Source organism: Ptychodera flava, chromosome 20 (genome assembly GCF_041260155.1).
Source record: "Ptychodera flava strain L36383 chromosome 20, AS_Pfla_20210202, whole genome shotgun sequence".
Taxonomy (NCBI): Eukaryota; Metazoa; Hemichordata; class Enteropneusta; family Ptychoderidae; genus Ptychodera; species Ptychodera flava.
Genome location: NC_091947.1, coordinates 10,349,785 through 10,363,480, shown reverse-complemented (window position 1 = coordinate 10,363,480; position 13,696 = coordinate 10,349,785). Strand labels below are relative to the sequence as shown.

General features: G+C 38.9%; 1 protein-coding gene across 1 annotated transcript in view; it reads right to left on the bottom strand.

Annotated features, from left to right (window-relative positions):
- Positions 1-13,696, bottom strand: part of LOC139120637 (shootin-1-like) — a 153,751-nt gene that overhangs the window by 31,190 nt on the left and 108,865 nt on the right. The window contains exon 12 of the mRNA XM_070685153.1: positions 9,970-10,109. Coding sequence (XP_070541254.1) covers positions 9,970-10,109 — 140 coding nt within the window. The remainder of the gene's footprint in view (positions 1-9,969; positions 10,110-13,696) is intronic.

The window sequence follows — 13,696 nt, the reverse complement described above, 5'->3', positions numbered from 1 at the left end:
TGAAATTTAAAATGGACGCAATCCCTGTGTTAATTATATGGGAAAAAAATCAAATTTTTGATTTCTACAAAAACATAATGGTGAAAACTAATTCATTACATGAGCTTCCAAATGAGTTATTATTTTATTATTTTATTTTATTTTATTAAACCTTGTTTAACGAGGGTAGCCTGGTAAGCTTCAGTAAAGATGCTTATCTTCCCCAGGGCCCTCAAATGAACATACAAACTGATACAAAGCAGAACAACATGAACAATACAATGCACAGAAAAAAGTGGCCAGGAGTCACCACCTGCACACAGGAGGAAAAAAAATGCACAATCACACTAGATAACAAAAACAAATTTAACAAGAAAACTAAAACTTACAAACACAAAAAAATTATACCCAATAAGCTTTCAGGTAGGCAATTTTAAAACTGCTTAATGAGTTACTAGATCTTATATTTAAATCGACATTATTCCACTGATTGGCACTATTTACAGTAAAGCCTTTTCGATAAAAATCCTTATTTGTTGCAGGAACCACTAACAATTTTTGCATCTTGGATCTTGTAACTCTTTTATGATCAATTTCGGTAAAAAAACTTGTCATATATTGCGGTGCAAGATTATTTAAACATTTAAAAACCATACAAACATTCTTATAAACTATTCTATCTGGTAATGGCATTATATGCATTGTTTTAAAAAAATGCTCGGTCGAAGCATTATATGGTACCAAAACAGGGTCCGTGCGACTGGTTGTGCGACTCGCACAAAGTCAAAAACACCGGTCGTGCGATCGATCGCAATGGGGGTCGTGAGACTGGTCGTGCGACTGCAATGAACTGAATAAATGCACGCGCAACTTTACAATGTTTATAGACCAGCGAGCGTCAAGTAATAACTAGTCATTCATATGAGTGTTGAAGTGCGATCACCATATCTACCGCTACAAACGACGGTACAACTTTTTTGAACGTTACAATGCAAAGAAGAATACGGCAGCTGTGTTGAGAAAACGGAAAGCTGTGTCGAATGCAAAAGTGTCCGCTCCGAAGAAGCTGAGACCGATGAGACCGAACGTTGCTGTCCATGCATCAATGTATCTCAATCAAAATAAGAACAAGTAGAATGTTTGAAATCTGCCGCAGCCACTATGTTACAAATACTAGAAAGAATAAAATGGTCGAATAAAAATTATGATGACCCTGAAAGCCGTACAAAGTTGATTCAGTGAACAATATTCAAGGGCTCGTTGAACAAAATGGCATACTTTATTGCGGTAGAGTATCCATCATTGTTAACAAAATGTAAAGATTACAAGCATTCATGACCCCCGATATTCTGATGCAATTGATCTTTTGAAATGATTATCAAACTTTGTGTACAGAGAAAATAAAAATCATACTGTAAGTATAAACGTAAAAGAGAACTTGTCATTTGCTGTTGTCTGATTTCTCAGAGTTTTAGTAGCTATTGAATCTTTTTTATCCTCAAAAAATCAATCATAGAGAACCAGACAAGTCTCCAAAAATACATTTTCCCATGATCTTACTTTATCTGGTGAACAAGCCACTCTAAAATTTCTTCAAAAAAGTTTCCTCTTTCTTCGAAAATTATCCGGCAAAAACTCCGCATACGACGCCATGCCGGATAAACAGTATCAGAGTTCACGTGCCCAGGTCGTGAACTGATTTGACTGAAGTCACAATTCTCAGTCGCGCTATAGTCGTACAATGGTACCAGAAGAAGTATCGCTCGCTTGAGTTGCATGTATTAATAATAAAAAGGATATCTGTGATATTTGAAATGCAATGACTAAAAAACACGAAAAGGTTAACGAAAAAGACGGAAGTGATGTAATGGGTCACGATCTGCACGCAGGTCATTGTGTACTCGTTCCGCGCTCAGTCACAGACAGGCCTAGGTAAGAATATTAGCAAAGCGTACGGTCCATATCGTCAGGATGGAATTCTAGATAGCTAAGCTACAAAGTCCCACCTATGAGATGTAAAACACAGATAGTTGATGACAAAGCTAGGTTGTCAAGACGCAATTTTGACGATTTTTCCCGTCATACATGGCGTTTCACCATGGCGGCCTAGGATAACGTCGATGCGAAGGCAGCAGTCGTGGTAAGTTTTTACCGTTATTTTTAGTTTTGAAGTGAGAAATCGTGAAAAAATGTATCGCCTTCCGGGTCAAATATCATGGAAAATGCCCTCGTGAAGTATTTTTGTCGAACGTTTGGTATTTTTAGAGAAGATAGATGTTAATTGCGGACTGCTGTGGGTCTACCAGCAGATCTGTGCGATGAGTTGGTATAAAGCCTTGTACCATACCGTGTACCATACTTGTACTGATACGCACGTGGTTTTCTATGGATATCGCACAGATCTGCTTAGCAGACCCACAGCAGTCCGCAATTAACATCTATCTTCTCTAAAAATACCAAACGTTCGACAAAAATATCTCACGAGGGCATTTTCCATGATATTTGACCCGGAAGGCGATACATTTTTTCACGATTTCTCACTTCAAAACAAAAATAACGGTAAAAACTTACCACGACTGCTGCCTTCGCATCGACGTTATCCTAGGCCGCCATGGTGAAACGCCATGTATGACGGGAAAAATCGTCAAAATTGCGTCTTGACAACCTCGCTTTGTCATCAACTATCTGTGTTTTACATCTCATAGGTGGGACTTCGTAGCTTAGCTATCTAGAATTCCATCCTGACGATATGGACCGTACGCTTTGCTAATATTTCTTACCTAGGCCTGACAGAGCTATGCCGCGCCGCGACTGTGTTCTGGAGATAGTAAGTTTTCATTCAACGTTGAAAACGACTTTGACTCTCATTTTTCGTATGCCTGAGTCCGAATTTGATCGTTTCAAGGCGCCCCTCACTTCAAGCCCTCAATATCGCTCGCACTTCGATTGTGAGAGCCCTCACTTCAAGCCCTCACATTCGCTCGCACTTCGATTGTGAGAGCCCTCACTTCAAGCCCTCACATTCGCTCGCACTTTGATTGTGAGAGCCCTCACTTTGGCCCCGCACTTGTCGATTTCCGGCACCCTTACATACCTCGTAGTCTTCCTATTTTATTTTATAATCGTAAAGTAATATTTAGGGGTTGATGTTTACATGTAAACCAAATGCATGTAATGGAGATCGACCGGGCAGTGAAGTCGTAAGCTGACAACACAGAAATAAAATAAGAACTGAACATTACGAACTTGAACTACGGCCGTTCCGCCAATACGCGGACGGTACCAATGCCCGGACGCCCCGCCGAAATGCTTAGCCGCGAGTTGATTATGCAGTAATTTTTAAACAATGAAAGCTTTCATTGTATTGTGGGAAATGTTACCTACTAGTATAAATTTTGTATCATGGTTTACAGAAATCGATCGCTAAAGTTTAGAAAATGAGACCAAAATATTAAAAAGACGTGTTTTGATTTCCTGATTCAGCGCCGTGTTTCACGGTCGCTATAAAGATCGTCAGTATAACTGTGTATGGTTTTGAAATCGTGAAAGAGGGTTGTTGAAAAACTTATCATTTTACCGGGTGATTATTCTCCTCTGTATTAGTGAAGATAATTTTACCAGAAATTAATGTCGAATGACGTAATTCCAAGAAGGTGTAATTTGCCAATACGCGTGATTACACGGAACACGGCGTTATTTTGCGGTTATTGGTCGGACGCATATTACATATTGCAATATTACTCATGCTCTCGTTCAATGAAATTTTGGAACCAAAGCTCCCGTCTTCATTGGAAAATAACGTGGTCAATTGAAAGAACGAAATTTGATCAGAAAATGTACAAACTGTTGCAACGTAAACAAGCTGCGGCGATGTGGCTGCCTAATGGACGAAGCGTCCGGCTGTTTAATAGCGACATTGGCGGCCGTCAATTTTCGCCTCTTACTCAATGAATTTTGAAAATATATAGGTATATTACTTGTGTTGTTGATGGTCAAGAAAGTCAATGAATTCAATCGCGAAAATAAGCCTTGTTCCAGTTTCGTCCTCCATTTTGAATAAATTACTTTTCTTTTGCCTTTTTTTAAAGGTCATGGGATCAAGGGGTAAATTTAGCTTCTCGTTTATGCATTGGGTCTTACATTCTCGTGAAACATACGTTTGTGTGAAAGGAAGCTGGCGCTGGGGCGGCTGTATACAAACAGTTCAGTGCCTGTCAATCAACACACTGCTGACGTCGACACCGTCACTTTTGGAATTCGGCTTAATGCTTTGATCATAATGACATATGCTAATATTTTCAGCTCATTGTTCAGGCGGACACGCGCGGTGGTCAAACGCTGTACTTTTATCTATCAGGCTAGGTGCAAGAAATTTTACCAATGCGATTTTTGTGTTTTGACAAGTAAATATGAAATGTGTTATTTGTGCAAAAATAAAAATTTGGAGGAGAAAGTGAAAGCTGTTGGCTACTCATGCCAAATCATTTTCATTGCAATGGTCAAAATGTATAAAACGAACAGATCTGTTCGACTAAAATAATGTAGACAACCTGTAGCAGCAGCGCAGGCAAGCAAGCTGTCTCGACGGACGTACAATCACGCTGGCGCTGTACGGCTTGGCCCGTCTCTCGGTCACACAAACTGCTCTTCGATGCACGTCATAGTTCCACTAGCATTGCACATCGCGAAAATTAGACTACGCAGAAACAGTAAAACAGTCGATGTGTAAATGACTACAAATTATCTTTATATAAACTTACAAAATCATAACCCAAACCCCTGAAACGTTAACGGCGACTTACAACTCCATGATAATTAACGCCGATCATTGTAAATCATTACTGGTGCATTCATGTATAAAGTGACCTCAACTTTTACTTTTTACCACGGAACTTCCTGGGGAACACCTGAGATTCCCGGGCCAAAAAAAGAACAATCGGAATGAAACTTATTTTACATATTGACACCCGGGTGTCAATAGCCATATAGAGCTTCTCCTGGCTATTGACACCCGGGTGTCAATAGCCAACCGGCCCTCTATTTGGCCACGGTCCGTGATTTGGCTATTGACAGCCCTCCCGTTTTTTCGCCAGTCGGCCTCCAAATTCAACCAAACTTAGCTTAGTTATTCTAAACAACATATATTCTCAATAGAAATCCAAACAAATTCCTACGAAAAAGCTTCTTTGGTCAGCATTTTGCGGTCCCATAGTGCTACTGCAGGCGGCCTATACCAATGGGTGTCAATAGCCAACCGGCACTCTATTTTGCTATTGACACCCCTCCCGTTTTTTCGCCAGTCGGCCTCCAAATTCAACCAAACTTAGCTTAGTTATTCTAAACAACATATATTCTCAATAGAAATCCAAAAAAATTCCTTCGAAAAAGCTTCTTTCGTCGTCATTTTGCGGTCCCATAGTGCTACTGCAGGCGGCCTATACCAATGGGTGTCAATAGCCAACCGGCACTCTATTTGGCTATTGACACCCCTCCCGTTTTTTCGCCAGTCGGCCTCCAAATTCAACCAAACCTAGCTTAGTTATTCTAAACAACATATATTCTCAATAGAAATCCAAAAAAATTCCTTCGAAAAAAGCTTCTTTCGTCGTCATTTTGCGGTCCCATAGTGCTACTGCAGGCGGCCTATACCAATGGGTGTCAATAGCCAACCGGCACTCTATTTGGCTATTGACACCCCTCCCGTTTTTTCGCCAGTCGGCCTCCAAATTCAACCAAACTTAGCTTAGTTATTCTAAACAACATATATTCTCAATAGAAATCAAAAAAATTCCTTCGAAAAAGCTTCTTTCGTCGTCATTTTGCGGTACCATAGTGCTACTGCAGGCGGCCTATACCAATGGGTGTCAATAGCAACCGGCACTCTATTTGGCTATTGACACCCCTCCCGTTTTTTCGCCAGTCGGCCTCCAAATTCAACCAAACCTAGCTTAGTTATTCTAAACAACATATATTCTCAATAGAAATCCAAAAAAATTCCTTCGAAAAAAGCTTCTTTCGTCTCATTTTGCGGTCCCATAGTGCTACTGCAGGCGGCCTATACCGATGGGTGTCAATAGCCAACCGGCACTCAATTGGCTATTGACACCCCTCCCGTTTCAAATCGAAATAGAGCGACAAAGAGATCTGTCAAAGCTGCAACAACTATACAAAAAAAGACAGTCACCGACAAGTGACCCAAAAGTTACGGAAAAGTTAAAATAAAAAAACCGACTCTATTTTTCGATCGTTCGCCATTTAAACTGCACTTTCTACTTTAGAAATGAAGTCAAGGACCGAAGTGACACGATTTTAGTTTTTTTCGATATTACCTAAAGTTCCTTTTTTCTCCAGGCTAGTTTGATCAAAGCGATTCCATTAATTCACAACTTTGCTGTCTGATGACGCGCTAATTTCCAACCTATTCAGCGGCAAGGCATTGATCATGGCGAGCGATTAATTTACGCCACCTTTCATTTCACAAAAATTGTAATTAAAATTTGTGAACGAGGTTTACTTGTCGTAATTGTCTATATAATGGACGCATTTAGTTCACTTTCAACTTTAGACATGAAGTCAAGAAAGGACCGACAAGTGACCAAAACTCATCGACAAATTAAAATGAAAAACGATTTTTCGAACTTTCGCCATTCAAACACTACTTTCTACTTTCTACTATCTTTGTAAATATATACAGTTTCCAAATAAAAGAACAGTTTCAAAACAAAATACAGCGACAAAGAGATCTGAAGCTACGACAACTAAAAGTATAAAGAAAGAAACCGACAAGTGACCCAAAAGTCATTGACAAGTTATTTTTTTTTTGGTTTCCGGCATATGTGACACCTTGCTTCAAGATATATACGATTTCATTGTCGGCCAATATTTCGTACAGTTTTATTTCCCGTTCAGTCGATTGTGTTAATATTCACCAAAATAGTAGAAAATGACATTTTGAAGCCCAAACATTGAAAAAGAATGACAATTATCCACCTTATCAATCACTTGTCGGTCCTTATTAGTATGGCCAATAGACCTGCTTCAATACGCGATTTACTTTTCGGCAAATATTTCGTTCAGTTTCGTCAATTCAGTTCGGTCACTTGGGTAAATATTCACCATAATAGTACAAAATGACATTTTAAAACCAAAACATCGAAAAAGAATGGTTTAAATTCAACTTGTCGGTAACTTGTCGGTCCTTAACAGCAAGGCCAATAGAGCTACTTCAATACGCGATTTCCTTGTCGGCCAATCGTTCTCTTTCTTCAATGCCGTTGTCAATTGAGTAAATATTCACCAAAATAGTAGAAAATGACATTTTAAAACCAAAACATCGAAAAAAATGGTTTTAATTAACTTGTCGGTCACTTGTCGGTCATTGTCGGTCCTTGTTGGTCCTTGTCGGTGCTTGTCGGTGTTTAGTATGTCCGCATGTGGTTCAAAGGTTCCGCAACTCGGATCAAATGTTGTTCGACAAGCTTCGCCCGCGGATAAAAATTATTGACCCCGAGCTGTCGATATGATTCTACAACATTACACAGTTACTTTACCCCATTAAAGCTGTACCCACGAAAGCAAAAAAATGGGCATCAACTTGTCTGAAACAAGAAATGAACATCGTAGCTTAGCTCGGTTCTGAAGGTATTCGAGTAGGGTCGCGGGTTGAGGGGTGTCAATAGCCATATAGGGCAGCTTCTGGCTATTGACACCCGGGTGTCAATAGACACTCCGTTTAGTTAAATAACTGAGCTGACACAAATGACATGATCAGGTGGACGTTTTCCCTGCTTACGGAGTTCAAGAGCTCCCGACAGCAAAAGATCAACGCACGTTTTCATCCAAAAGGCGGGTTAGTGGGTTGACAGACCTCCCAAGCCACGACATCAGAAGTTATATTAAACGCCGCGCCAAGCAGTCCATTAATTGCGGGGTTTGACATCTGTATCAATTATCAATCATTTTCTAACCGCATGGTCATTCATTACTGTGAACTGTGTGTCAATCATTGCAATAGTATTCTTATTTCGTTTTATAATCGTGACGTAATATTTAAGGTTGAAGTTTACATTTAAACCAAATGCATGTAATCGAGATTGACCGGGCAGTGAAATCGTAAGCAGAAATATGACAGAATTAAAAATAATCAACAAAAATGTTTATTCATATGCAAACCACATGTTTTCACATGCTGTATACAAAAAGTTCAGAGCCTGTCAATCAACACACGTCACTGTCTGACGTCGACACCGTCACTTTCGGAATTCGGCTTGATGCTTTGATCATATGCTAATTCACATGTTTTCAGCTCATTTTTGGGATCATGGACGGACACACGTAGTGGTGGAACTTTGTACTTTCGTCTATGTTTGAAGAAAGGAGATACGCAGAGCTAAAAAAAACCCAATCTTTCATTGCAATTGTCAAAATGTACAAAAAACAACATGTCAGTTCGACTAAAATACGCTTGCGGCTGGGCAATGTAGACAGCTTAGACGCTTTCCCTGGGGATGATAGCAGCGGCGCGGGCAAGCAAGCTGTCTCGTCGGACGTACAATCATGCTGGCGCCGTACGGCTTCGCCCGGCTCTCGGTCACACAAACTGCCCTTCGCTGCATGTCATAGTTCCGAAATTAGACTACGCGCGCAGAAACAGTTAAACAGCGATGTGTAAAAAATAACTTCATGTTCTTTTTATATAAACTAACAAATTTATAGCCCAAACCCCTGAGACATTATCGCGTCGATGATAATTAACGCCGATCATTAAACCATCACTGGTGCATTGTTCAAGCAGTCCCGGGAGGGACATTGGTTCAAGTGACCTTACTTTTTACTGCGGGAACTTTCCCGGGGACAGCTGATATTCCCGGGCAAAAAAAAAACAAAAACAATAACTAACAAACTCTAGGAACGAAACTTATATTGATTCGATCGCAAACATAAACATCGGTTTGAATATGTTTTGGCTGGGCCCCATCGGAGTACGGACGGCTGTACAAACTAAGTCCTCGCACACAGCTGTGAAAGGCGATGAGAGTCGCGATCGGCGGTCATAAATCAACGATTTCGGAACTTTCGTCTGTGATTTTGAAGTTTGTTTACTACGAATCGTTGTTTGATGTAACTGGATAGATTAATAATGCGACGAGTGCACCGCTAAAAGTTGAACGGCAGTATGACCTCTACGCGTTATACTTATTTAGCGACGGGCACAGCTAAAAAAATTGACAGTAAGCGCAGACCCTCATTTCAAGTGATCGCACGACCCATGTTTCTGACTACTTACGACCAGTCGCACGACCCCCCTTGCGATCGATCGCACGACCCATGTTATTGACTTTGTGCGAGTCGCACAACCAGTCGCACTGATCCTATTTGGTATCATTAAATAAATGCATTATACCTTGCATCACACATCACTCTGATAGCACGTTTCTGAATCTTATGCAACCTTTTCATAAACGGTGATGCTCCCCATAAATGACAACAGTAATCCAAGTGTGGTAAAATATAGCTATTATAAAAAAGTTTTCTTATATTCATAGGTAAAAACTGTCTTATTCTCTTGAGCAAAGCAATATTACTATTTACTTTTTTAAAAAGTCCCCGACCCCAACCCCCCTGCTAGTGGTAGAACAAAACCAAATCAAAATTTCTGCATTTCCTACCTTAACTTTGAAAATAAACCTATACAGATACATTTCACTATTAACATTTGTAACTCTTCTATCTGAATGACCTTTGAAATCTTAAGGTGACATGATCTGAATCAACCTTTATTGCTCTCCAACACTTTCTGTTGTTGTTTCCTAAGTTTGACTTACCTAGCAGCAGAGAACCAATGCTTTCAAAGAACTTTGGTCATAACACAGTCCGTTGTGAAGAGTGAAGTCTGGTACACTGAACAGTAGAAGAAAGACCTAATGCCCACTGAAATGTCAATTTTGAAAACAGCTTCTTTGTCTGTGAAAGGGTGGAGAGATGGCATACCTGGAATTGCAACTGGTCCAGCTGTGCTTTCAATTGTACAACTTCTTCTTTCCAAGTTCCTGTCATCTCCTTGGCTTCATCTTTCTCCAAAGAAGCTTGAGCAGCTTCTTGTTTGCTCTGTATCAACTGTTCCCTGAGATCTACAGAAATTTAACGGAAGGTCATTTGCCCGATCTACTTTTTTTAACCTTTTAAGTGATGAAGTTTTCTCTGCTGGACATGTTGTTTGCTTTTTACCGTATCTATTTACTTGATCACATGTCCATGGTACAAACCCATTGAATTTGGCTTAGCCTTTTATTGTAATACTATATACACATGAAAATAACTATCCACTTCAAAGCAAAAGAAAGAGAGTATCTGTTTGAAATAGCAAGGAAAATTTCCACAAATTGACCGGCCCCTGGATCATCTTGCTGTGAACACACTTAGTATACAACCGTTTTTAGTAAAATGGTCATTTTTACCCTGATTTGCATGGGAAATTGCACAGGGAAGCAGTCTATCAAACTAATCTCCACCATATAAATCTGGGCAATTAGTAATGTCTAGACCCTTGATTTGATAAGCTAAAGACGACATGTCCACGATATCAATTTTCTACCTGATATTTTTTGTCTTTTGAAAGTTTAAATGACTTCGGAATACATTTGATAACTGCCTTTTAAAAGATTTTGTCTGTCGTTACAGAGATTTGTCAATATCAATGTTTTGTCTCTCTGCATGAAACCACCCACTCATTTTTTGACAGTACATCAGAGCAATGGCCCAAGGCACATCAAATTGTGAATAAAATGATGAGTAACATATATAATAGACTGCCTTTATGCTTACTTTAAAGGTGTAAATCCAGAACAGCGTGAATCATAGCTTTGGACACACAAATATCATAAATGGCAGCCATATTGAATCATATCGCGAAACAAAATAGCATGCATGTAATCTAATTTATGATGTGTTGTTTCAGTGCCGAGTTTCAAATCAATCTATCAGGGTATTGTGGAATAATTGTTTTGAGTGTGGAATATTTCAACAAAGTCTTTGGCTATCTGAACCAACACAGGACATACAATTTTGGCATTCTTCAAATTATCAGTATGAAAGTGATACACAATCGCTGCAAAACAGCAGTGAGTGCAGTTGCTCCTGACTTTTCAGCTATTTCATGATTACAAGCATTTTCAATGCCTTATGGGAGAAATCATTTCAGACAAAGTAAAATATCCACATGACCCCAGGCACTTTTCCATAGCCATAAAACTCATGGTCAAATTCGAATGCAATACTATAAAATTTTATTACTCTAATATCTTAATCTTATTTATTGATCATCAGGATTTTTGTTAATCAGATTGTAAGTTTTTAAGAGTACTATCTCAGTGTGGCAATTGTGTCTAGTTTTTTTAATATTGACAAAAGTATCTAATCTGCCAGACTGCCACATTCACATTCATTTAACATCAAAGGTCTCTTGAAGTTGCAAAATGTGAATTTGGAGATGCTTGCGGCACATATGAAAATGGCGCTTTAATAACACATCATTTTCATGACTGAAGAGCTCCAATGTTAAATCTACCAATTGTTACGCAGTTTCCAACTTCACAGTTGTCTTGTATACAGTTGCCATGGAAATATTTTATGTTGAAAAGCCCACAAGCCCCGCCGCTCTTATGTTTGTATTACAATAGTCCAGACGGTACAAGTCTGAAAGGTATTGCTGCGAGGAAATTCTATACAACCGTTTTGGAATTTATCGAGGAACTCCGCAAAATAAAAGATTGGACCGTATCAAAGCATTTATGTATAACACATTTCTCATCACGTAGAGTATATTGTTTGTCATCACACACTACCTGGATATCATATCAGGAATTTGTATTTCAGCACCATGTACATTTCAGGAATGAATCGTCTTGTGATTTCAGGGAGGGGTAGAGACAATGTATAAGTCAACAATTTTTTTCTGCCAAAGGGAAGGTCTTTTCTCAATTAAATGCTTTGGAATGTTTTTGATACATTTCAACATTTTTGTTCTTTCCTCAATCTACAAATAACTTTGTTATTGTGTCATTTTGTTTTAAAACAAAGTCATACAATGAATATAGAAATAACGGGCGACGCGCTGACCATTAACGTTTATTTGTGGGCAAGGGCGAGAGGAAAGCCAAAAATTAAAGCCTCGCCCGTTAATTTAACTTTCCTCGAGCCCGCGCCCACAAATAAACGTTAATGGTCAGAGCGGAGTCTGTTATTTCCTTTATATTATCAGCGAACCCAAGAAAACCGTCAAAATTTCTGAAAATTTCATGAGCGAACGACAACTGGGCCCCAGAAACTGAGCAATACGCAACGCACTGTCACGCGCGCTGTAAAAAATTGGCAAATCCGGAGATGTTTTCAGAAAAAAAGTATCTCAACTTGACCTACAAGTGCTCCATTTTATTTTGTGATTGATTATGATTTACGTTTGAGCTGTAAAGTTACGATACTTTGAGTTGTTAACCTTATTATTCATATTCACAGGCATGTAAACAGACCATTACTGTGTATTTGTGGTCAGTCACGTGATTCAGCTCGACCAATCAAAATGCGACAGGCAGGGCATGGTAATATAATATATATTATTAAAAACTATCTACTGTTGATTGACCAATCAGAGTGCTCAATTCAGGGTGTTTTATCTACTCGTAAAGCCTTGGTCACCAAATTCCAGAAACGAATGACAGCGCCATAGTAAAGTACTGTCCAATCAAAAGTGACATGTCATATTCTGTAGACATCTGGTACGTTTCAATATTCAAATTTGGTAACACAGCGGAAACCAGCTGCAACACAAAATCTACTGTGGTACAAATATAAACTAATGTGCCCTAGGGCATTTAAACTAATATGCCCTAGGCATTTATAGGATGTTCCATTACATTGGAAGGCTATTTCACAAATAAAAGTTTTAATTCATATCCTAAACATGTTACATTGACAAAGGGGACGGTTGACATACACACATTGAAAACGAAAATATATCAGTTAGGGGCGATAGTTTTTAAGTCGGATAAAACCCTCGTACTCGGGCTCTTCTGGTATATAAAGTCCAACCCTACCAGAATAGCCCTCTTACTCGGGCTTTATCCTATACTTCACTCTGCCTGTATTCTCCAGACTTCATATTATTATATTATTTGCCCATACAATTTAAAGGCTAGTAGCTGTAACATTTGATGACTTTTTTCACTCTTTTTGTTTTGTATGTTAATTGGAAGTTCTTGTTCAACTCCCCAAAGCATGTGAAAACATCCACTATTCAACCTTTTGAGCGCTGTAAATTTTCCTGCCAAAATCTTAGAGCAAAATTTTAAACATTTTCATAATTTTTTGGGTGATTTTTTTTTTTGCCTATTTTGGACCAAATGGGCATCACTTTTCATTGGCTACAGTTTTCAATCAAAATTTTAGAAAAAATTTGAAAAAAATTGTCTGGCTTACATTTACTAAGGCGGCAAAAATTGACTATGGCACTCAAAGGGTTAACTTGTCATCACATCATCTATACATGTACAATGCGTTGTTATTGTTTACATTTGAATTCTAATCTAGGTCAGAATGCATTTTCCAACAATAACAATGTAGCCTACACATGTAAAATCTGAAGTTGACAAGCTGAATACCATGTATCTAAACATGCTTTGAGTAAAAGAACAAGAAACTGTAATCATGATAATGACAATAA